Here is a 23,638-nt window from a genome sequence, read left to right on the forward strand (position 1 = left end):
TAGGAGTAACTCCTGAGCACTGCTGGGTGTGACCCAAAAACCAAAAAAAAAAAAAAAAAACTTTTAATGGACCCAGGATCTCAGTAGGAATGGCACTGAGGGGAGAAAATGAAGCTTTACATTTTCCACAAGGAAATGTCGTCCTGAGTGCCAATGATACTGCTTGCCTTGCATGAGGCTGACCTGGGTTTCATCCCCATATTGGTTCCATGAATCCTACCAGGTGTGAATCCCACTGAGTGAGTGCAAAGCCTAGATAGAGTAAGCTTTGAGCACCACCATGTGTGACCCCCCCCCCAAAAAAAAAAAACTCCTTGCTATGAAACTTTGCAGTAACCTTGAAACTCAGACAGTAAAGAAAATATTGATAAATTTTGGTGCATTAATATGATGAGGTACATAGCACTTTGTGGACAAATACTAAAGATATTTCCTTACGATAAAAACAGTTCACTGCTATCTTTGCTTCTGTTCAGCCTGTACAATTAGGTAAATCAATTGTGTAGGCGTAAGATTCGATAATAAGTAAAGAGGGCTATGGAAATAGTATAACAAATAAAAGCACAAGCTTTGCTTGCAGGAGGCCAGGGTTTCATTCACAGACTTCTTGGTCCCTGAACTCTACTAGTAGTGACCCCCAGCCTTGAGTCAGGAGCAACCCCCCAAAATAAACAGAAAAGTAGTAAAGCTATCTAGTGTGCAAATGATAGGAAAAACCCTAGAGAATAAATGATACAACTAATTTTTTGTTTATTTTTTGGACCACACTCAATGATGCCCAGTGACTCCTGAATCTACATTCAGGAATTACTCCTGGCTGTGCTCAGGGAACCATTTGGGATGGTGAGGATCAAAGTCGTGTCTGTCTGGCACAAGGCAAGCATCCTACCTCCTGTACTATCATCTCTCCAGCACAATCTAACAAATTTAAATGATAAATGAATCCATTAAATAGTAGGATATCAAGTTAACACAGAAACAGATTACTTGTCTTTGGGGGGGGAGGGGCATCATACCTGGCGGTGCTCAGGGGTGACTCCTGGCTGTCTGCTCAGAAATAGCTCCTGGCAGGCACGGGGGACCATATGGGACACCGAGATTCGAACCAACCACCTTTGGTCCTGGATCGGCTGCTTGCAAGGCAAATGCCGCTGTGCTCTCTCTCCGGGCCCAGATTACTTTTCTATATACAAATACCAGTTAAGAGGACATTAAAAGAGGAATGGCCTATTTACGTTAAAACAGAAGAATAAGTACTTAGTAGTAAATCTGAAAAGAATTATGAATTTCTAAGAGAATTTTTTTTGGGAGGGAGTTAGTTTTGGATCCATACCCTATTCATTGCTCTGCGCTCAGAAATTGCTCCTGGCAGGCTCAGGGTACCATATGGGATGACAGGGATCAAACCCAGGTCCGTCTGTTGTTGGCCACAGCAAGGCAAACCCTCTACTGCTGTGTTACCACTCCGGCCCCTCTAAGAGAAATTTTTAAAAACTTCTGAAGGGTATAGATGTAGACTTGAACGAAAGTCTACATCTTAAAGTTCAAGTCTGCAGATATTAGCCTTTTTTTCTTTGCAAGGCAGTTCAATATCTTAAAGATGGTATTTCTCCTCACATTAATTTATGAATTTATGTAGTACTCCAAGATGCTTAACTTAGCCCCTGAAAAGGTTGACTGATGGAGGGATGGAGGATGAGGTCTTTCCCCTCCAGCTCTGAGCAAGCTTCTGCCACCCTGTCTAGCCGAGGATTCTGAGGTGAAACGGCGGGTAAACAGCTCGCAGACAGGCTTGTGGAAATATTAGCTTTATTCAGTGGACAAGACTGAAGTCCAAAGACCCAGCATAAGTTCCAGCCAAAAGCCTCTCGCCTTCCACAGACCCTTGTTTTTATCCCCCAGAATCAGGTACCACCCAATGGTGGGATCAGGTACCACCCTAGGGTAGGGCACAATCACCAATCAGGGTAGGGTCAGTAACATAATAATCCCCTAAAATATTTACATATACAACTTAACTTGTATGAAGTTAAGTAGATTGGTAATAAAATTCACATAGTGGAGTGAACTTGAAGGAATTATTAATGGAGGTGCTTTTCTTTAGGATAACTGGGATGATGAAGAGGAGGAAAAAAAAGAAGAGGAAGAAGTAAAACCAGGTGAGCCATTTGGACTACTACATTTTGGATTCATTTCTTAGTGAGTCTTGAAGCATCTATTGAGGAAAAAATGCTAACAGAATTGAATCTTTTTTTTATATTTAGAAATCACTTTTCCATTCCATGTTTTCTCCCAGCATTTGTTAACTCATCAAAACATAATTAGATTAGGGCTGTGGAGATAGCTCAAAGTACAAGATGGCATGCAGAAGGCTCTGGATTCAGTCTCTGGCACCACATGACCTGCTTAGCATTACGAGGTAGAAGTCTAATGGTTCTCAGAGCCACTAAGGAGGCCCTCTCTACACATTCAGGACACCCCTTCCCCCAGATACCCAATAGCAGTGTTTCTCAGTTATTTTCTGTCATGTCCCCCTAGGAAGAAGAAAACATTTTTCACGGCCCCCGCACCACGCAAATGTAAATAGTATCTTTATTTAAAAAAAATACTTTAACCTGCAAAACAAAAATATATAAAATAATTTGAGCTGATTTTTTAAATCAGAGGTGATGTCTGGGTTTAATGGCTACAATGAGCAAGTTTTGCAGTGCATAGATTTTCGAAGCGGGGTTTGAAGCAAGACGCAGCAACTCAGCTCCACAGACAGAGACATAAACACGGGTCTTAGCTTGTTATGGCAGTGTTTGTCGAGGTCAAATGCACCCCACTCTTTGAGAACCACTGCCCTATAGTAATCAGATTAAAAGATTGGGGGCTAGAGAGATAGCACAGCAGCTTTTGCCTTGTGCCTTGCAAAAGGTGGTTGGTTCGAATTCCGGCATCCCATATGATCCCCCGTGCCTGCCAGGAGCTATTTCTGAGCAGACAGCCAGGAGTAACCCCTGAGCACCACCAGGTTTGGCCCAAAAACAAAACAAACAAACAAACAAAAGATTAGATACCATGCATGATAATACTATGTGCTGCAAATGTTAGAAAAAAGTAGATGGTGGAGTATCCAAGTTGAATAATACAAGTCCTGGCCTAAAGGAGTTGGGGAAAGTAGAAGGGAGGTGATTAGATTGGATGTTAGAGAGCATAGTGGGAGGATCCCATACTTAATTGCCCAGAAAGTACTATATGAAATTGGGGCTGAGAGTGTTGAAGTGTATATAAATATTATGTCTGTTTTGTTGATAATTTGGAAAAAATTCAGTGTAACTTAATAAAACATCACTTTTAGAAGTAAAAATTTCAGAAAAGAAAAAAATAGCAGAGAAAATAAAGGAGAAAGAACGACAACAAAAGAAACGGCAAGAAGAACTTAAAAAGAGGGTAAGTACTATTTATTATTATTATTTCCTTCCCATTGTTTATTGTGTGTTTGATTTTGGGCCATATCTAGTGCTGCTCGTGGCGTATTCCTGGCTCCATGCTCAGGGATCACTCCTGGTAGACATGGGGAACCATTTGGCGTACCAGGGACTGAATTTAGGTTGGACACATCCAAGACTGCTATGCTATGCTTTGTTGTTGTTTCTGGGCCACACCCAATGGCACTCAGGGTTTATTCCTGGCTCTGTGCTTAGAAATTACTCCTGGCAGGCTCGGAGGACCATGCCAGGGATTGAATTTAGGCCAGCTACCTGCAAGGCAAACACCCTACCATATGTGCTATCTTCTGCCCCTCCCCCAACTAATTTTTTTAATAGTTTTTTTTTTTTTTTTTTTTTTTTGGTTTTTGGGTCACACCCAGCAACGCTCAGGGGTACTCCTGGCTCTATGCTCAGAAATCGCTCCTGGCAGACTTGGGGGACCATATGTGATGCTGGGATTCAAACCACTGACCTGCATGCAAGGCAAATGCCTTACCTCTTTGCTATCTCTCCAGCCCCTTAATAAAGATTTTTACACCAGTACTGATAGTGTTTTTAATAGGCAGCAAATATTACCTAGTAGTTTGAATACTGTGAATGGAGATCACCAAATAAGTAAATCCCCCACTTAATTTGATTTAAATACAAAAATGAGAGCTTTATATATTAGAATCCATTTTGACTTTTCATAAACACTTGTATTAGTTATGAATGTATGATGATCACAGTGTATAATTTTTGTTAGTGCCTTCAGTTTTTCTAATGTAATCTATCTATTTGAAGAGTACATTTTCAGGTGATTTACAAAAAGTGGCCATTTCTGTGCATATACTATATTTGTTTTTGTTCTTGGTTATTTGAAGCTAGATCAAGGGTATTGGAATAATTGAATTATCTTTTGAATTAATACTTTTACATTTCAAAGCAATATTTAGAAAAACTCTTCTTTACCCATTTATTCTATTTGTTTTCCCCTATCAGAAATATTATACTTCTTACATAAGTAAATACTGGTCTCCTGTTTTTTTCTTTTTCTTTTTAATGTTTTTTTTGGGCCATGTCCAGTGTTGCTCAGGGCTTACTCCTGGCTCTGCAGTCAAGAATAACTCATCGTATGAGTTACATTGCTCATAGTAATGTACCATATGATAAGATGCCAGGGATTGAACCTTGCTTGGCCATGCTCTGTTCCACTATTGCTCTGGTCCAATATACTGATTTCTTATATCTAGGAAATATCTTTATTTATTTAGATGCAACTAACTATTGTACTTTTCTTATAACTTTCCTCCTTGTTTCATTAGGGTTTTATAGATATATTTCTATTAAGAAATGAGATAATTTTTCCCCTCTTAAGAAAAATTTCAAGCATAAAAGTAGAGAAAATAGGGGCCAGAGCAATAGCACAGTGGTGGGGCGTTTGCCTTGCATGCAGCCGATGTAGGATGGACCTTGGTTCGATCCCACAGTGTCCCATATGGTCCCTCGAGCCTACCAGGAGTGATTTCTGAGCACATAGCCAGGACTTACCCCTAAACTTCACAGGGTGTGACCCAAAAGGCAAAAAAAAAAAAAAGTAGAGAAATAGTATAATGAACAATGATACTGTTCTTTCATTATTTGCTAAAATGTAATCAAGTAGATGAATATTATTATGCATGTAACCTTTAAACACATATAAGAAGGTAAGTATGTGCCCGGAGAGATAGCACAGCGGTGTTTGCCTTGCATGCAGCCCATCCAGGACCTAAGGTGGTTGGTTCGAATCCCGGTGTCCCATATGGTCCCCTGTGCCTGCCAGGAGCTATTTCTGAGCAGACAGCCAGGAGTGACCCCTGAGCAGTGCTGGGTGTGGCCCAAAAACCAAAAAAAAAAGAAAAGAAAAGAAAAAAGTAAGTAAGTATATTTTTTTGAGTTGGAGAGCTAGTCCAGGGTCACGGTGTTGTAACTGACCTCAGTTTTGATTCCTGACCATGGAGCTGGTAGTAGCCCCGGAGGAATCTCTACTATGATCCAGATCTGCCTCCCTACAAAAAGTTTTCTCCTATAATTGCTAATTGCTACAGTAAAGAATACTTTAGCTTTTTTTTTTTTTTTTTTTTTTTGGTTTTTGGGCCACACCCGTTTGACGCTCAGGGGTTACTCCTGGCTATGTGCTCAGAAATCGCCCCTGGCTTGGGGGGGACCATATGGGACGCCGGGGGATCGAACCGCGGTCCTTCCTTGGCTAGCGCTTGCAAGGCAGACACCTTACCTCCAGCGCCACCTACCCGGCCCCGTAGAATACTTTAGCTTTTAATACTCATGGACAACTTTGGGGGAAGGGAGGGAGCTGGCTGTTTCCCACAATACTTAGAACAGTTTTGGCAGCAGTTCTGTGTTGGGATCTGAGCAACAGTTCCACTGGTAGGGGGGCCGCTTGTGAGCAGTGGCTCAGGGGCTTCTAGAACCAGATGCACTGTGATGGTGGTGATTTTGCTTGTTTGTTTGTTTGTTTTGTTTTTGGGTCACACCCGGCAGCACTCCGGTTATTCATGGCTCTGTGCTCAGAAATGGCTCCTGGCTGGCTCGGGGAACCATATGGGATGCTGGGATTGGATCGGCTGCATGCAAGGCAAAGGCCCTACTGCTGTGTTATCCCTCTGCCACCCCCCCCCCCCGGATAATTTTTAATAGCAATTTTCATTTGATTATTTTATACTTGGCAATCCCACTTTCATCCCAAAGCATCTGTATCCCTCCACCACTGTTTCAAGGTTCTTTTTTTGCTATTGTTTTTTGGATTTTGTTTTGCTTGGGGGCCACACCTGTCAGTACTCAGAGGTTATTCTTGGTCTGCGCTCAGAAATCACTCCTGGCAAGCTTGGGGAACCATATGTGATGCCAGGGATAGAATCCGAGTCCATCCTGGGTTGGCTACATGCAAGGCAAATGCCCTACCTCTTACTATCAATTTGGCCCCATGTTTCAAGGTTCTTTTCCATATTTGATTAACTTTTGCTTTCATTTTCTTTTCTCGGGTTTATTTTTTTGGAGATGGTTTGTACTGTGAAAATTCATTATTTTACTCAGACACAATGATTGGGGGGAGGTGTTAATATTTATTATTATGAAGGTCATTTCAGTTGGTTTAAGCCTTGGGACCAAATCCATTGGTATTGGAGGCAAGTGGGGTGTGTGAGCTGAAGATATAGTATGTCAGGTAGGGTTGCATGCTATTACCTTAGTTATATCCCCAGCACCCCAGGTGACCACCTGAGCCCCACCACGAGTGATCCCTGAGTGCAGAACCAGGAGTAAGTACCGAGCATCACTGGTTGTGGCTCAAAATGCCCCTTCCCACCAAAAAAAAAAAAACAGTCCTTTGAAAAATGTTTTTGGTTTTTTTTTATTTTGGACCACATCCAGCAGTGTAATGGGGTTATTCCTGGCTTGCTCAGGGGGACCAAATGGAATGCTGGGGATTGAGCCCAAGTTGCCTGCACAGCTGAAAGTACAAGGCCAGATTGTACTGTTACTCTGGCTACTGTTTGTTTTTGTTTGGGGGCCAAGGGTCATACTTTATGGTACTTGGCTATTCCTGTCTCTGTTTTTGGGGAATCATATGTCGAGCCTGGCATAGATGCAGGGTTGCTGGAATACAAGGTAAGCAAGCACCTTAACCCCAGTACCAACTCTCCACACCCCATGTATTTGTTTATGTCTGCACAGTATTGTTATTAAATGGCTGTATCGTACCTCAACCATTATCTTCATGAACATTAGGCTATTTGAAATTATAATATATAAAAATATACTAATGAATATTTTTATAGTTAAATATCTATTGCATCATTGGTATATTAACCAAGTTACCCTTGGAAGGATTTGCAGTATGAGAGTGCCATTTTCACTTATGACATTCACGCTTATTATTTTATTTATTCATTTTTTTGTTATTGAGCCATACATAGTAACGTTCAGCAATTACTCCTGGCTCTACGCTTGGGGAACACTACCATATGGGACGCCAAGAATTGAACCTGTGTTGACCCTATAGAAAGCACAGCCTCTCTTTTTGTTTTGTTTACTTATAGAATAAGCCCAGTTTTTGAGTGTGAGGGCCAAGGATGTGACTTAATAGTAAAGAGACCCTAGCACTGTCAAAAAAATAAATGACTAAGTAAAAAATATCTCATAACAATTGTGAAACATCTATTACAATGGGCAGATTACATAACACCTCTATACCTCAGTTGTTGGATTTTTTTGTTTGTTTCCTCCTACCCCCAGTTGTTGGATATTTTTTTCCCCTTTATGTTGGGGTAAACATCTGAAATGTGGGGCCGGAGTAGTGGTACAAGTGGTAGTCTGCCTTGCCCGCTTTAGCCTAGGATGTACCGCAGTTCAATCCCTTGGCGTTTCATATGGTCCCCTAAGCAGAAGCAATTTCTGAGCTCATAGCCAGGAGTACCCCCTGAGCATCACTGGGTTTGGCCCAAAAACCAAAAAAAAAAAAAAAATCAAATGTTTTTTTGAAATGTTTTTAAAGAATGCCTGAAGTACAGTAGTCACTATAAGTGCTGCTTATATATGCTTATTTAAAAAATAATAATATAGCCTTACTCTGGATCTATCATAATTTCATGCCTTTTAAAACTGAATTTATGTTTTGTTAGTTAGAAGAACCTGAAGAATCTAAAGTGCTAACACCAGAAGAACAATTAGCAGATAAACTAAGGCTAAAGAAATTACAGGAGGAGTCAGACCTTGAATTAGCAAAAGAAACCTTTGGTAAGTTCGTGTCTGATTACAATTACAATAATGAAATTACAAGATTGGAACCGGAGAGATAGTACAGCGGTAGGGAGTTTACCTTGCACGCAGCCGATTCAGGACCGACAATGGTTTGAATTTCGGCATCCCACATGGTCCCCTGTGCCTGTCAGGAGTGACTTCTGAGCACATAGCCAGGAATAGGCCCTGAGCACTGTCAGGTGTGACCCGAAAACAAACAGGCTGGAGCTGTGGCGCAAGCGATAAGGCGCCTTGCAAGCACTAACCTAGGACAGACCCCCAGCATCCCATATGGTCCCCCAAACCAGGAGCGATTTCTGGATCGCATAGCTGGGAGTAACTCCTGAGCGTTACTGGGTGTGGCCCAAAAACCAAACAAACAAAAACAAGTTAAACCTATAGAAATTTTCATTATGAAAACAACTGTGTGTGTTTGTTTTTAAAGAAACGAGATATTAGAAGTAGTTAAGATCTGTATCAAATATACTTTCATGACTTATAGTTGAGTGTGATACATGTTCACAGTTTTGGTTGTTTTTATATTAAAAGTACGATGCTGGAGCCAGAGAGTTAGCACAGTGGTAGGGCATTTGCCTTGCATGCAGCAAGCCCAGGACAGACGGTAGCTCGAACGCCGCCATCCCATATCTTCCCCTAGCCTGCCAGGAGCGATTTTCTGAGTGCAGAGCCAGGAGTTAACCCCTGAGTACCGCCAGGTGTGACTCCCCCCCCCCCCAACAAAAAAACAGAAGTTAACTGCTGTTTTGTATCTGCTGGATTAAATTTGGATAAAACAGTGCTGCAGTTTTGAAATTTAAATATTGAACTGACAGAAGACTGACCTATGTCTTGGTCAAATAAGACTTAGACAGTAGAATACTGTTCTGCCCTGGAGAGTTCTTTATTCATCTTTAATTATGCATTATTAGTATTTCCTGCTGCCCTTCTTGCTCTTCACCATGCCATATCTTTTTTTTGGGGGGGGGGTCACACCCGGTAGTACTCAGGGGTTACTCCTGCCTCTAAGCTTAGAAATCGCTCCTGGCAGGCTCAGGGGACCATATGGGATGCTGGAATTTGAACCACCGACCTTCTGCATGCAAGGCAAACGCTTCACCTCTATGCTATCTCTCCAGCCACCACCATGCCATATCTTTAAGAGAGCTTCCATTTCTGTGACTCTGGGTAGTGCGGAACCCACATTCTAGATCCTGTAAATATAGTCACAGTGTTCTAGAGCAAGAGTCAATTGAACCAAAAGATAAACTAAAAGAATGGCTAGATAAATAAAGTGTGTATCCCATGGTAAAAAAAGATAAAGAACCGGGGCCGGGAAGGTGGCGCTAGAGGTAAGGTGTCTGCCTTACAAGCGTGCCAAGGAACGGACCGACCGCGGTTCGATCCCCCGGCGTCCCATATGGTCCCCCCAAGCCAGGGGCGATTTCTGAGCACATAGCCAGGAGTAACCCCTGAGAGTCAAACGGGTGTGGCCCAAAAACCAAAAAAAAAAAAAAAGATAAAGAACTTTGAAATTAATATCAAGAGTCAAGAATTTACTTTTGTTGTTTGTTTTGGTTTTGGAGTCACACTCAGCCGCACTCAGGGATTACTCCTGGCTCTGCAATCAGCAGTCACTCCTAGCAGGCTCGGGGACCATATGGAAACTATTGTTCCGGCCCCAAACCCAAATTTAGTTACCTAGTTTCCCTCAACATGCAATGCATGTGTTCTACAATTGAGTTTCCCTGACCTTTCCTCATTTATTTGGTTGGGAGGGATAAGAGGAAGCTCCAAGTGATGGCCAGTGGTTCAGGAACCACTCCCAGTGATGTCTTGCATGATGTCTGCTTGTTATGCCTCAGGTGCCCTCATCTCATTAATGCCATGTCATTACATGGCACTCTGCTATTATTCTGTGTTTTCATGGAATGTCAGAAGCTGCAGGTATTCAAGAGAGTTTATAGGGGCCAGTACAGTGGCACAAGGGGTAAGGTGTCTGCCTTGCCCGCGCTAGCCTAGAGCAAACCACATTTGATCTCCCGGCATCCCATATGGTCCCCCAAGCCAGGAGTGAATTCTGAGTGTCATTGGCTGTGGTCCCAAACCAAAACCAAAAACAAAAACAAAAAGTTTATAGGATACCCGTAAGATCTAAAGCAGTGGTCCTCAAACTACGGCCTGTGGGTCACATATTGTATTTGTTCTCGTTTTGTTTCTTCACTTCAAAATAAGATGTATGCAGTGTTCATAGGAATTTGTTCATAATTTTTGTTTTTACTATTGTCTGGCCCTCCAACGGTCTGAGGGGCAATGAACCTGGCACCCTGTTTAAAAAGTTTGAGGCCCACTAAAACGGTACTACTTAGATTAGAGGCAAAACATACATTCATTGTTTGGTTAACAGGACTTCAATCTTTTTCATACTAAAATATTTTGAATCAGTAATGTTTACAAGTGTACCTGAAACTAGAGAAGGATCTGAAGTAGCATAGATTCTTGACCAGATAGTTTGCTATTGTTTCATTTTTGCTTAGCTTAAGAATTAGCAGTATAGTTTTAAAGCAACTTAATCTTTTTTCTTTCTTTTTTTTTTTTTAACCATTTTACTGTGGTCTTGTCTTGGTCAAACTGTTTAATAGTTAGCTCCTTTGATGTTCAGGTGAAAACAATGGGCCCTTCTCTCATGTATAGTGGTTTGAAATATATAGGATTTTACTTAAAAATGCCTGTTATAGGGGCTGAAGCAATAGCGCAGCAGTAGGGCATTTGCTTTGCACACAGCTGACCCAGGACGGACCTTAGTTCGATCCCTTGTCCCATATGGTTCCTCAAGCCTGGAGCGATTTCTGAGCGCATAGCCAGGAGTAACCCCTGACCATCACCGAGTGTGGCCCAACCCCCCCCCCAAAAAAAACTATTATTCAAAATAGGTATTTTATATATATATATATATATATTTTTTTTTTTTTTTTTTTTTTTTTTTTTTTGGTTTTTGGGTCACACCCGTCAGCGCTCAAGGGTTACTCCTGGCTCTAAGCTCAGAAATAGCCCCTGGCAGGCACATTGGGATGCCGGGATTCAAACCACCGACCTTCTGCATGAAAGGCAAACTTGCTTACCTCCATGCTATCTCTCTGACCCCGAAATAGGTATAAAATATTTAACAATACATCTGTGTGATGTATGGAGACAGGATCAAACTCATCTTCATATATGCAAAGCATGTACTTTTACCACTGGTTGGTTGGAAGAATTAAGAAAAGTCTGCAGTTTTTGCAACAATAGTAACCTGATATGAAAGTATCTGATTACTATTAACAGGTTTTACAAATACTATACTTAATACTGGATTAAAGGTTTAAATGAGGACGTAGGGGCCAGAGAGGTAGCATGGAGATAAGGCATTTGCCTTGCATGTAGAAGGACAGTGGTTCAGATCCCGGCATCCGTATGCCAGGAGCGATTTCTGAGCATAAAGAGCCGGGAGTCACCCCTGAGCACTGTCGGGTATGACCCAAAACCCAAAAAAAGAATAATAATAATAAGGATGTAATTAGTCTCATTCAAATTCACAGTTCCCCTGAATTCTATTCAAGGACTTTGTTGTTTCTAGAGTAAGAAATGCTTTCTTTGAAATGAAACAGGGAGATACTTCATTTGGATATGTATTGAATATGTGAAATATCCAATTCCTTTATAAACTTTAAAAAAATCTTTCTGATCTTTTCAGTGCTCTCTCTCTCCTACAGGTGTTAATAATACAGTTTATGGAATAGATGCTATGAATCCATCTTCAAGAGATGACTTCACAGAGTTTGGAAAGTTACTAAAAGATAAAATTACACAATATGAAAAGTCACTATATTATGCCAGTTTTTTGGAAGCCTTAGTTCGAGATGTGTGTATCTCATGTAAGTAATTCTAATCTCTAGTCCCTGCGGCTTATTCTAGAGAATGGCAGTTAGCTGTCTATTGGATGCTTTAATATAGGGGCACAGGAGTACTTTTTAGTAGTTAATATAGGAAAACATAAATCATAAAGTATACTTATATAAGAGCAAAGAAATTCCGTAAATAGACAAGAGCTTAAGTAGTTTTGCTTTTCGGAGCCACTCCTGACTGCTCGGGATTGGCTACATGTGATAAAGGGATGTACAATGCAGGCGCCCTCCTGTCTTTTTGGCCCCTCAGTGGTAGTGCTTTTGAGGCTGCATTCATGATGTTTTTATTTTGGCTTTCAGAAGCTACATCTGGGGTAACAATCACTAAAGAAACTGGATTATTTTGTCTAAAGGGAGGATGGTCCTGTTTGTACAGGATTTTAGAGGTGGATGAGACTTCCAGTACATGGATGTCCCTTTACAAGCAAAGGAAACCTGACTGGTACAGATTGTTCAGCAGGGTTGGCTCATTGGGTGTGGTGTTTTGCCCTGAAAGAAGTTAGAGATGTGTGGAAGTGATGGCAAGGGGTGGCTTGGTACAGCACCAATGTGGAAGGAACTGGTTTTGCTAGTATTTGATTTTATGATTGAGAAAAGAGAATTTTACACAATGGATTTTATGAGTTTTGAGGAATTACATAATTGGGGTTCTGAATTTGTGAGAATAGTCGTAGTTGGTAGTTTATATTATATATTTGAACAAATGGAACTTTTTTGTTTGCTTGTTTTGGGGCCATACCCAGCAGTAATCAGGGTTCTGCATTCAGGAATTACACTTGGAAGTCCATGGGCGACTAAATGGGATGCTGGGGATCGAACCCAGGTCAGCCACATGTAAGATAAGCACCTTGCCCCATTATGTCTCCAGCCCAGAACAAAACTTTTAGTAACTTTAAACTAATATTTATTTTCAGCTTTGTATGTTATGGTCCATGCCCTATAGTGCTCAGGAGTACCACTTGGGGGCTTCTTAAGAATCCTGTTTGGAGATTTGCCACGCATAGATTTTTTTTTTTTTTTTTTTTTGGTTTTTGGGCCACACCCGGTAACGCTCAGGGGTTACTCCTGGCTATGTGCTCAGAAGTTGCTCCTGGCGTGGGGGACCATATGGGACACCGGGGGATCGAACCGCAGTCCGTCCAAGGCTAGCGCAGGCAAGGCAGGCACCTTACCTTTAGCGCCACCGCCCGGCCCCCTCCACGCATAGATTTAAGGTTACTGTTCCGTGTGTATTCAGCAGTTCCTCACTGAACAAAAAGAGAGTCTTATGGTGGAGCAGTGTCTTCCTCTTGGTCAGAGTAAAGTATAGTAGGCAACATTATGATCCAGTTTCTTTTTATACAGTGATAATTTGGTGGTAACGGATCATTCGAAAGCTATTTTTACTGTTTGCCATTTGAATTAAAATGTTTTTGATTTGGGGCCCGGAGAGATAGCACAGCAGCGTTTGCCTTGCAAGCAGCCGATCCAGGACCAAAGGTGGTTGGTTCGAATCCCGGTGTCCCATATGGTCCCCTGTGCCTGCCAGGAGCTATTTCTGAGCAGACAGCCAGGAGTAACCCCTGAGCACCGCCGGGTGTGACCCAAAAACAAACAAAAAAAAACAAAAAATGTTTTTGATTTGAGTATCTAGCCAGGAACAAATGATTATTTTACTATGTCAAACAGAAAGTTGTTTCAGTGTTAATATATTGACCATCTAGATTCCTCATAATATTTATGAAATAATCTAGAATCTCACTTTTTAAAAATTAACGGGTTTTGTTGTTTTGTTTTAGTGGAAATTGATGACTTGAAAAAGATTACCAATTCATTGACAGTACTTTGCAGTGAAAAACAGAAGCAAGAAAAGGTAAGATGGGAGAAATACTATGGCATCGAATTGTGGGCATAAAAATTCTGAACAGTTACAGTAGGAATCTAGAATTCAAGCAGTTCACCAGAACCACTTAAAATGCACTAAACCAGGAGTGCAAATACACTCTGTCCTTTTGATTAAGAACCTACCCATCACCCTCTTTACTGAATTAATAGAAAGGGTACTGCATTAGGCCTGGGTTTTATCCTTACCCTCAGAGAAATAGTGTTTCTAAGACCAGAAGCTTTGCTGGGGATTGCTATACCAGATAAGATAGCTACTGAAGGTGGTCTCACGAATGAAATCTTTCACCTTTAGCAAAGCAAAGCCAAAAAGAAGAAGAAAGGTGTCGTGCCTGGCGGAGGATTAAAGGCCACCATGAAAGACGATCTGGCAGATTATGGTGGTTATGATGGAGGATATGTACAAGATTATGAAGACTTCATGTGACATTTTATCTTCTTCTGGTGTCTTCTTTCTTTTGCCCACAATCCCTTCAACATGTAGCACAACTTCTTTTCCTTTCAGTTCTGCCAAATGCTACAATCAGAAGTGCAGTATCTTTTTTGTGCTGGTTATTTAACCCCTTGACAACACTTAGGTGCTAATGTGCAAATGAGGGGAACTTGGATCTTGCTGCCAAGGGGTTAAACTTGGGAACCTCAGTTGCTACTAAATCATAGTTAAAAAGAAAAGACCACAACCTAATAATGTTGTCGTTGCTATCTGACCATAGCAACAGTCACTAAATTGGAAACAAAAGGTTGCAACGTGACAAAAAAATTGTGTAGTATTTACCAGCACTGTTCAGTAATACAGCCTTAACCATACCTCCTTGAACTACTTCATAACTTGTCAAGAAAAGCAGTTTGCAGCAAGGGCCTATCGTGTGCACCTAGTATTAAAATTGCTTTGTCTTAAATTTGAGTGTGAGGATATTAAAAATACATTGTGAAGAAGACTATCTCAGTGAAGATACGGCGCTGAAAAGCACTAGTTTGATACTCATAAATTAAATGATCAAAATCCTCCAACTTTGAAGCAGAAGAAGGTAAACCTCTCCATTATAACATTATAAGTTGTGGAATTTCTTGAACGCAGACTCCAGTTTATCAGACAATTCAAATGGAGTGCTTCTTTCAGAGGCAAACTCTTACCTTTATCTGCCTGGTTTAATTGTCTAAGAAACAAATATCCTTTGTTCTCCTAGGCTGCAATGAAACAACTTTCACAGGGTTTTGGCATTTCCTTTTCTTTATAAAACATGCTCAGCAAACTGCACCAATTAAATACAGTTTGGCTAATTGTTATGTTAACAATTATGACATCTGCAATGTTTTATAAAGCAACTAATTTAATAAAATCACTATTGTGAGGACATAAGTTTTTTTGTTACCTCCCAAGAGAGATTTTGGAGAAAAAACACAGCTCTTGGGCCTGGAGTTCTCTATAGACTTACAGCTTTAAAACAAATATTATTTGCCAGGTCCTTAATATTATAGATAAGATATAAGGCTACCTCCTCATTTCTTTGGAGGAGTTTATTCAGATACAAGGCCGAATTAAGTACCTACATAAACTATCTGGAGTAATTAAATGGGTAACTCAGGTTGTGACTGTAAGCATACATTGGGTGATCTTTAGATTCCTAGTGAAGTAGCCAAATCTGTGGCTGAATCTTCTTAAACCATCACGAACAAAAACCATTTTTAATTTCTCATAGAAACGAGGTGTCTTGTCAAAGCTCTGTAGACCACTAAGTGGAAGAGGAGCCCTCCGAGTGACTAAACAGCAATAAGAATGGCAAAAAAAAGGTTATTTTAAGGCAGATAAGGGCTAAGATTTCCTTAGCAGTCATAATGACACTGAATTTCAAATCTATTTTATATAGAGATCAGTTTCTAACAAATGGAGAAATGTATCATCTGTTCCTTAACTGTATAAATACTATTAAATTCCTTTGAAACTGGAATCTTCAGGCACAGATATTCTTTAATCAAGATTGTACAATCAAAGTAGAAGTAAGCCATCCTTGGAACTTTTTTATACATGAACATTTAAGGGTTTCCTTGTGAAAATTTAATCATTCTTATTATGATTCACAAGGGGCTGGTCTGGTCAAACCTGGGGTATTTTTATAGGTCAGAGAACAAAGCTCCCAATTCATTCCGATCACAAAATAATCTGGGCGATCACTGGCATCAGTCATCTAGCTAGCTAGCATGTCCTTTAGACAGCAGCCTGTCTGAGGGTCTTTCAGAAGCGTGTTTACGACGTCATAAAACTTGTGGTCATATGCCAACTTGTAGTATAAATTGATATCTTCACAATATGTGAATAATTTCTTCAGGTTTTTCACAACTGTGTCAGAGATGGAAGGCTGGTGTTTATATCTAGACAAAAACATAAGAATGTATCAGTTGGGGCCGGGTGGTTGCGCTAAAGGTAAGGTGCCTGCCTTGCCTGCGCTAGCCTTGGACGGACCTCGGTTCGATCCCCCGGTGTCCCATATGGTCCCCCAAGCCAGGAGCAACTTCTGAGCACATAGCCAGGAGTAACCCCTGAGCATTACCAGGTGTGGCCCAAAAACCAAAAAAAAAAAAAAAAAAAAAAAAGAATGTATCAGTTAAGGAAGTATCTTCAGCACAGGCTCTCAGTTCTGACACACCACTTATGGAGAGGGTATTTGGAAAATTATCTCAGACAGTATTATAGGTCCTGAGGTTAATTTAAAAAACTAACTCAGGGCCAAAGAATTTAAAGGGCCGAAGATAAAATCTGGTGCACACAAAGCCTGAGTTCAACCATGGCACTGCATTGGTCTCCAGAGATTGCAAGTGTGGCTCCTAGTACCATTGGGCCCAAGCATTAAGACCATTCATTTGTGGGACTGGAAAGATAGCACAGCGGTGGGGCGTTTGCCTTGCACACTAATGGTGGTTCGAATCCTGGCATCCCTTTTGGTGTCCCCCAAGCTAGGAGCAATTTCTGAGTGCAGAGCCAGGAGTAACCCGTGAGCGCCATTGGGGGTGACCCCCCCCCAAAAAAAAAAAAAACAGACCCAAGGCTAAGTATCCTTGGTAGTATAACCTTTTAGGATCCTGTGCCCCAATTACTATGCTCACTACTAATTAGAATTACTTTTGTAAAAAGGGACCTGATTAAATATTTGGCCCCCTCAGGCAAACTATTCTAAGACTAGAGCATCATAAGCAAGTAGTTCTTACTCATCTGCATAAATTATGAACCTATGTCTTATAAAGTATCCTGAAAACCCTTTACCACAAGCTTGTCACAATCACAGAATTCTTATCTCTGCCTAACCTCAAAGCATTGATACTTACTTTTTTGAAATTTCTTCAAATATACTGGAGCTTAATAATCTTTGCTGCTTAAATTCTTCCAAGTAATTGAAGTCTCCTTTAAGAATCACTTGTTGGTATAGAATTTCACCCCAGTCAGGAACAAAGTCATAAGCCTCAGCCACAATAGAAGCCTTAAAAAAGATGGAGAGAATGAATGCCCTTAGAACCTAAGGATGTAACGTTGAAAGCAAATTCTAGAAAACGTAAGGTTATAATACAGGGACCATAAATATTAACATGCTCTTAGAGGTTTACTGAAAACACTTCCTCCCTCCTTTAAATCTGCCGGCAATATATGGGGAAATAGATGGCACTGTTACCCTCCTCCAATCTCAGTGATGTTGAAAGAAATTGTCATAAAAAAGAAATTTGGGCCAGAGCAATAGCACAGTGGTAGGGCGTTTGCCTTGTACACGGCCAATCTGGATGCATTCTGGTTCAATCCCCGGCATCCGTATGCTCCCCCAAGCTAGAAGCACTGCCAGGTATGGCCCCAAAACACACAGCAATCAAAATAGAAAAGAAAAAATAATAGGTCAGCCAAATCTAGAGCACTTGGGTGCTTCAGTGGTACATTAGCTTTGGGAGCCGATTACTCAGTCAGTCATGAAGGCAGCAATCGGAGGGCACATAGCACCCATGCCAGCTAGACTTGCCTCCTTGCTCACCTGGTAGAACCGAGGAAGGGCCAGGATACATTCCGTCAGCCTGTGGTGGCCCAGATTGATGAGCTTTGTGTTCTGACCAGTGTTCAAAAAGTGAATTTGCAGTGTTAACAACTTGGCAAGCCGGTGACAATGCAGAGCCTGTCGCACACAAGAGTCCTAAGGGAGAAGGATTGAGGAAGACAGGCGTACAAATTACTTGGTTTCCATCATCTGTTGCTGCTCCCCTACCCACCCATGCACCAACCCTGTAGCAACAGAAATAGCTTAGCACCCCTCCTGCCTCTGGGTTAGCCTGTTCTCAAAACTGCACTGCCCAGAAAATAAATGATGCCTACTACAGGTATCAAGGTACTACAGTTCAAGGCCAGGCAAGAGCGAGACTCCATGGTCTAGTTTACCTTGGCATAACTCTCCGCTGCATCCAGCATTAGTGTCAGAGCCTTCAGCAGCAGTTGTTTCAGCTGGGGACCATCCTTAAGGCTGTTCTCTGCAGTGGAGAAATGGGAATTTTCTGGGTACGACTAATCATCTCATTCGCCTTGATCACATTTTGGGCCAAGTGCACAGTAACTTCAATGGCATCATTGTTTGTTTTAGGACACCTGCCCACAGACTTGGATGCATTAGCCCCGTGCTGATTGCACTGATTACAAGCGGACAGATACTTTCCACTACCCCCAACCATTTGCATCTCTAATCTGCTAAAGTGGGGTCCCAAGGAATGGCTGGCAGAAGCTGAAGAGGGGATTACAATCCCGCTCTTGGCAGTGCTTCCTGGTGGTACTTTGGGACCTCTACTCACCCCAGGGCTGAGACTCTATCAGTTTCAGTTGGATGCAGGCAGCTGCCTCATGGTTCTCCCCGATCTCTCGGCACATGCTGAAGCACAGGGCGATCATATTGTGCTTCTCACTGTCCCCAGGGCGACAGCGTTTGATGTAGTCAAGCAAGGCTGTCTTCAGAGTACCACTCTGCAGAGAAGCAAGGTTTCAACCAGTCTAAGAAGGGCAGGATTGAGTCCTTTGGTTCTGAAAATTCCCCCAAATCATCAAAAAATAATTTCCCAAAAAGAGGTAAGAAAAAAATAACAGTATATAAATTAACACTATTCTTCGTGTAAGAAATGGATACATCCTGTTGAATGTTAAGTGAAGGTAAAGCCTGGTAGGAAGGGAGATAACTGAAAAATGCACTTTAGAATGATGTCTAACAATTTCGCTAAGATGGCTATGTTTAGTAGCAAAAAATTAGATGTAAGGGCTATAAGAATTGATCTGGAAAACAGTCTCGATACATATGTGAGAAAAGTAGGCTATTTTGTATCTCCACAGCATGGTACAAATTTTTGTCTTTAAAAATATAAACTCCGGGGCCAGAGAGGTAGCATGGAAGTAAGGCGTTTGCCTCACATGCAGAAGGTCGGTTGTTCGAATCCCGGCATCCCATATGGTCCTCCAAGCCTGCCAGGCGTGATTTCTGAGCGTAGAGCCAAGAGTAACCCCTGAGCACTGCCAGGTGTGACCCAAAAACAAAAGAAAAAACAAAAAAGTGTAAACTCTGTGTTACATGTTTATGAGTAAGTGGGCAAAGGGCTCCCTCCCAAAGACGGAGGGCTTTTATGTGTGTTTTTCAAGTGTCTCAATCTTGGATGTCCATTACTTTTGTATTCAGGGAAAAATCATTTAAAAAGTATGTAAATGTAGAAAGAAAACTGCCTCTGCAAAAATTTAAAAAAAAAATTCTGGGGGCTGGAACGATAGCACAGCAGTAGAGCGTTTGCCTTGCAGGTGGCCAGCCCTGGACTGACCCAGGTTCAATCTCTGGTATCCGATATGGTCCCCTAAGCCTGCCAGGAGTAACCCATGAGCACCGCCTGGTGTGGCCCCAAAACCAAAATGAAAAAAGAAATGTTTAAAAAAAAATTCTGGGGGGTAGGGATGAGATACTACAGGGTTTAGGTGCCTTACATGCAGCTGACCCATTTAATTCCCAGCACCACTGGTTGTGGCCTCAAAATACGATCTGCTAGGGTATCCTACAATCAAATCAAGTACAGGATTTTTCTCTCTCGATAATTAAAGTAGTCTGCCCTTAAGCCAGCCTAGCATTTAGAGTTTCTCTGCCTTAATTGTGGCTTGTCTGGTATATTTTCACTCAGAAGGCCTCACGGCAAAATCTGCCTCAATTTTAAATCTGAATTCAGAGCTGTTACATGCTAAGCCCAGAAATCCACCAAATGAATGACTTGGAAATAGACTAAATCATGAGCTTGAGGGCTGGAGTGGGAGCACAGCAGTAGGGTATTTGCCTTGTATGCGGCTGACCCAGGACAAAACAGGGTTCCATCCCTGGCATCTCATATGGTCCCCAGAGCCAGGAGTAACCCCTGAGCACCACTAGATGGGGCCCAAAAATAAAAATCATGAGTTTGGTTTCACAGATACTCTAGACTTGTAAGACCTAGAAGGTCAGGCCTTTGCTTCCAACTTGTCTTCCTGCTGCTCATAAATGGACAACCCCCTTCAATCTTTGAGGAGCAGCACTGGCATTTATAACACCTAGGCAACAGGCTTGTCCATGTTTTGCTAAAAATTACTTCAAAAGTCCTCCAGACACATGGTAATCTTCTAAGGCAGTGCAGAGACGCACGCTTGTTTTCCTTTATTTAGTGTCTGCATAATTGCTGCCTGAAGTGAACTAGAATCTTGGGTTAACATGTATGTCCCAAGGAGGCCCTTTAATTTCTTTCCTCCACAACTCAGGTATCCTGATTGGGATTATCCAGAGAAAAATTGGTAAAAGAATCCTGGGGCGGGTCTGTAATCTTGGTGGGTAATACAGAGCTCTGTGTGTTTGCTGTAAGGGCAGACCAACAAGATAATCTTCCTACTTTTGAATTAATTGTCTTTACTAGAGGCTGTTCTTCCAGTTGTCAGGGAGAAACTGGTAACTGGAGTGAGACCGTAGGGACACGGTATATTCGGGAATCGGGTTGGGGCTCCTAAAGGACTTGGCTTGTGTTGTGACCACTGAGAGATGAACACAGATCTTTGGTAATCTGATGGCTGAAAAAAAAAGTCCTGGGGGGTTAAAAGACTACCTACCGGATCTAATTTCTTTCTCATTAGTACTTCAAAGTAGTGCTTTTTATGCAGCAGGTCAAATATATATGTCATCTCGTTGTACCGTCCAATGCCAGTGAGGAGACGCACCTGAAGAGAGGAAGAAGCTTGTTCTGGCATCCAATGGATGGAGGGACTCTTAAGCCAGGCTCTACCTCAAGTTGGGCATTTATGTTCCCCCACCATCCTTACCCCCTACTCCCCTCCCCCCAAGTCCCCTTGAGGTGGGATTCAGGAATGCCAGTGATTGGGACACCCTGGCTCTCTCCTCTGTTGTTTACACAATTCAAGTACTACCATGCATCCTCCTTCCTGTTCCTGCCACAGGGAGGACAAGACCTTGCTCACTGGCATGAGGCAGTTTCCATTCTAGAAGGTTTGGGGAGAGCACATAGGGCTTAGATTGTGAGTTCATTTAAAAGAAGAGAGGAGGGGCCGGAGAGATAGCACAGCAGCATTTGCCTTGCAAACAGCCAACCCAGGACCTAAGGTGGTTGGTTTGAATCCCGGCATCCCATATGGTCCCCGTCCCCCCCCCCCCCCACCCCCCCCCCCCCCCCCGTGCATGCCAGGAGCTATTTCTGAGCAGATAGCCAGGAATAACCCCTGAGCGTGGCCGAGTGTGGCCCAAAAACCAAAAAATAAATAAAAGGAGAGGAGGGGCCAGAGATAGCACAGCGGTAGGGCATTTGCCTTGCACGCAGGTGATTGGAACAGGCAGTGGTTCGAAGGCATCCCATATGGTCCCCCGTGCCTGCCAGGAGAGACTTCAGAGCGCAGAGCCAGGAGTAACCCTGAGTGCTGCCAGATGTGACCCAAAAACTAAAAGAAATCTGAAACTTGTTTGAGGCAAAATAGATTTCAACTCTGAAAAACAAAGTGACCTGGCAAGGGGCTGTGGTAACTTGAAGCCCAAAGGTTGAGACTGCACAACTTGGAAATAGGTGGCTAGAAACCAGTACCTAAAAAGAATGGGGGTAAACTAACCACAAGTCCATATTCTTCATTGGGGGCCAAATGGTTGTCGGTAAGCAGCCGGGCAGCTTGCAGGACTCTGATGATGCCCTCCATATGGCAGGTCAGTGTGAAGCAGTGATGGGCCAGGATCAGCAGCTCCGTGGCTGAGAGGAGGTAAGAAACTAGTGAGACAGGATCGGAACCCTGCTCATTCTTTCTCACTATGCCAGTGAAAGGCACTGCACTGACAGTCTGGAGAACGCTGCCTTTCCAACCCCCCTTGCCTGACCAGCTACTGTAACCTGTAATCCCTGACCATGCCTAAATCCTGTCATCAGGGGGCCAGGGAAAGCACTGTGGGTGTGGTGGGCAAGGTCCTGCCTTGCATGGAGCAAACCCTAGTTCAGTGTCTGGTACCACACAGTGCCCTGAGCATTGCTGGGGACGGGGGATAGCCCCTGAGCAGCACTAGGTATGGCCCCAAAACACTTTTCTTTATAATTCTGTCAGTGAAATCTAGGGATTAGCTCTCCTCAAACAGTTGTAATGATCACATGTCTCACAAGATCACCAAAAATGATCTGCCTGTTAAAGATGAACACACAAACCATCAATGCAGCAACTCCCAGCAGGACTCGAGTTATCTCTGCTCGATGGCCCTTTCTCAGTATCTCGAGTGCCAGCTGAGGTTCTATCAGCTTTTTAGGCTAAACACTGAGGCACACAAAATGTGAAACTGCACAATCACAGTATAATGCCCTATGGGATTTTGGATCAGGGGTTATTTCTAGCTGTGCTCAGGGAATTAGATACTGTAACAAACCAAGTTGGGTTGAAGGTAAGGTGCCCTATCTGCTGTAGTACTATGGTTCTGGCACCTAATGCTTTTTTTTTTTTTTAACCTATATACAGTAGACCACACTCTGGACAGGGAGGTAGCTGGAGAGGAAAGGCTGGCTGGGTTCAGAGACCAATTCTGCCACTCCACTTTTACCTAATTTGTTTCCTCTTAAACAAGAACAGGTGCTTCAGAAAGCTCAATGGGTGAGTATATGCTTTGTAGGCAAGAGGTCAAGATTCAGTCACCAGCACCACATTCCCCTGAACACCAGGAGAGACCCTAAGCATTTAGGTGGGAGTAACCCTCAGCATATCCAGGCCCCAATTAACAAAAAGTCAAGTGGTATCAGTAATACCCACTTTACAGAGTAACAGAAAGAGAAGACTTAGGATGTGGCTCAGAGATAAAGTACTTGCAGTGTGTGTGTGTGAGTCCCAGCACCGTATGTCAAAAAAAAAAAAAAAAGTTGAGTATGTCACATACTGAGTTCTTGTGTGTGAGTTTTAATTGGGACCCAAGTTTTCTGCAAGTGAGTATGCTTTCTACCAAGAGCCTCTGAACCATACTAAGAAGGAAGGGACCTGGCACGGAAGGATCTAAACTGACTTGGAAAGATTAACTTGGAAGTCTTCCT

At 42.3% G+C, this 23,638-nt stretch overlaps 2 protein-coding genes and 1 non-coding gene across 3 annotated transcripts in view; 2 read left to right on the plus strand and 1 right to left on the minus strand.

Annotated features, from left to right (window-relative positions):
- EIF3J (eukaryotic translation initiation factor 3 subunit J) overlaps positions 1–15,434 on the plus strand; it is a 29,173-nt gene extending 13,739 nt beyond the window's left edge. The window contains 6 exon segments of the mRNA XM_049782511.1: positions 2,105–2,159; positions 3,344–3,435; positions 8,135–8,249; positions 12,002–12,163; positions 13,972–14,045; positions 14,370–15,434. Of these exon segments, the coding sequence (XP_049638468.1) occupies positions 2,105–2,159; positions 3,344–3,435; positions 8,135–8,249; positions 12,002–12,163; positions 13,972–14,045; positions 14,370–14,501 (630 nt within the window). The 3' untranslated portion in view covers positions 14,502–15,434.
- Positions 15,435–15,929: 495 nt separating this feature from the next.
- Positions 15,930–23,638, minus strand: part of SPG11 (SPG11 vesicle trafficking associated, spatacsin) — a 96,518-nt gene continuing 88,809 nt past the window's right edge. Inside the window, exons 34-40 of the mRNA XM_049782525.1 lie at positions 22,194–22,327; positions 21,189–21,296; positions 18,887–19,055; positions 18,483–18,571; positions 18,085–18,240; positions 17,396–17,547; positions 15,930–16,444 (exon numbers count right to left, since the gene is read on the minus strand). Of these exons, the coding sequence (XP_049638482.1) occupies positions 16,261–16,444; positions 17,396–17,547; positions 18,085–18,240; positions 18,483–18,571; positions 18,887–19,055; positions 21,189–21,296; positions 22,194–22,327 (992 nt within the window). The 3' untranslated portion in view covers positions 15,930–16,260. The remainder of the gene's footprint in view (positions 16,445–17,395; positions 17,548–18,084; positions 18,241–18,482; positions 18,572–18,886; positions 19,056–21,188; positions 21,297–22,193; positions 22,328–23,638) is intronic.
- Positions 20,835–21,151, plus strand: LOC126021289 (small nucleolar RNA U85). The gene has a single exon (XR_007499853.1). It is a non-coding gene; the product is annotated as a small nucleolar RNA U85 (small nucleolar RNA).

This window comes from Suncus etruscus, chromosome 10 (assembly GCF_024139225.1).
Source record: "Suncus etruscus isolate mSunEtr1 chromosome 10, mSunEtr1.pri.cur, whole genome shotgun sequence".
Taxonomy (NCBI): domain Eukaryota; kingdom Metazoa; phylum Chordata; class Mammalia; order Eulipotyphla; family Soricidae; genus Suncus; species Suncus etruscus.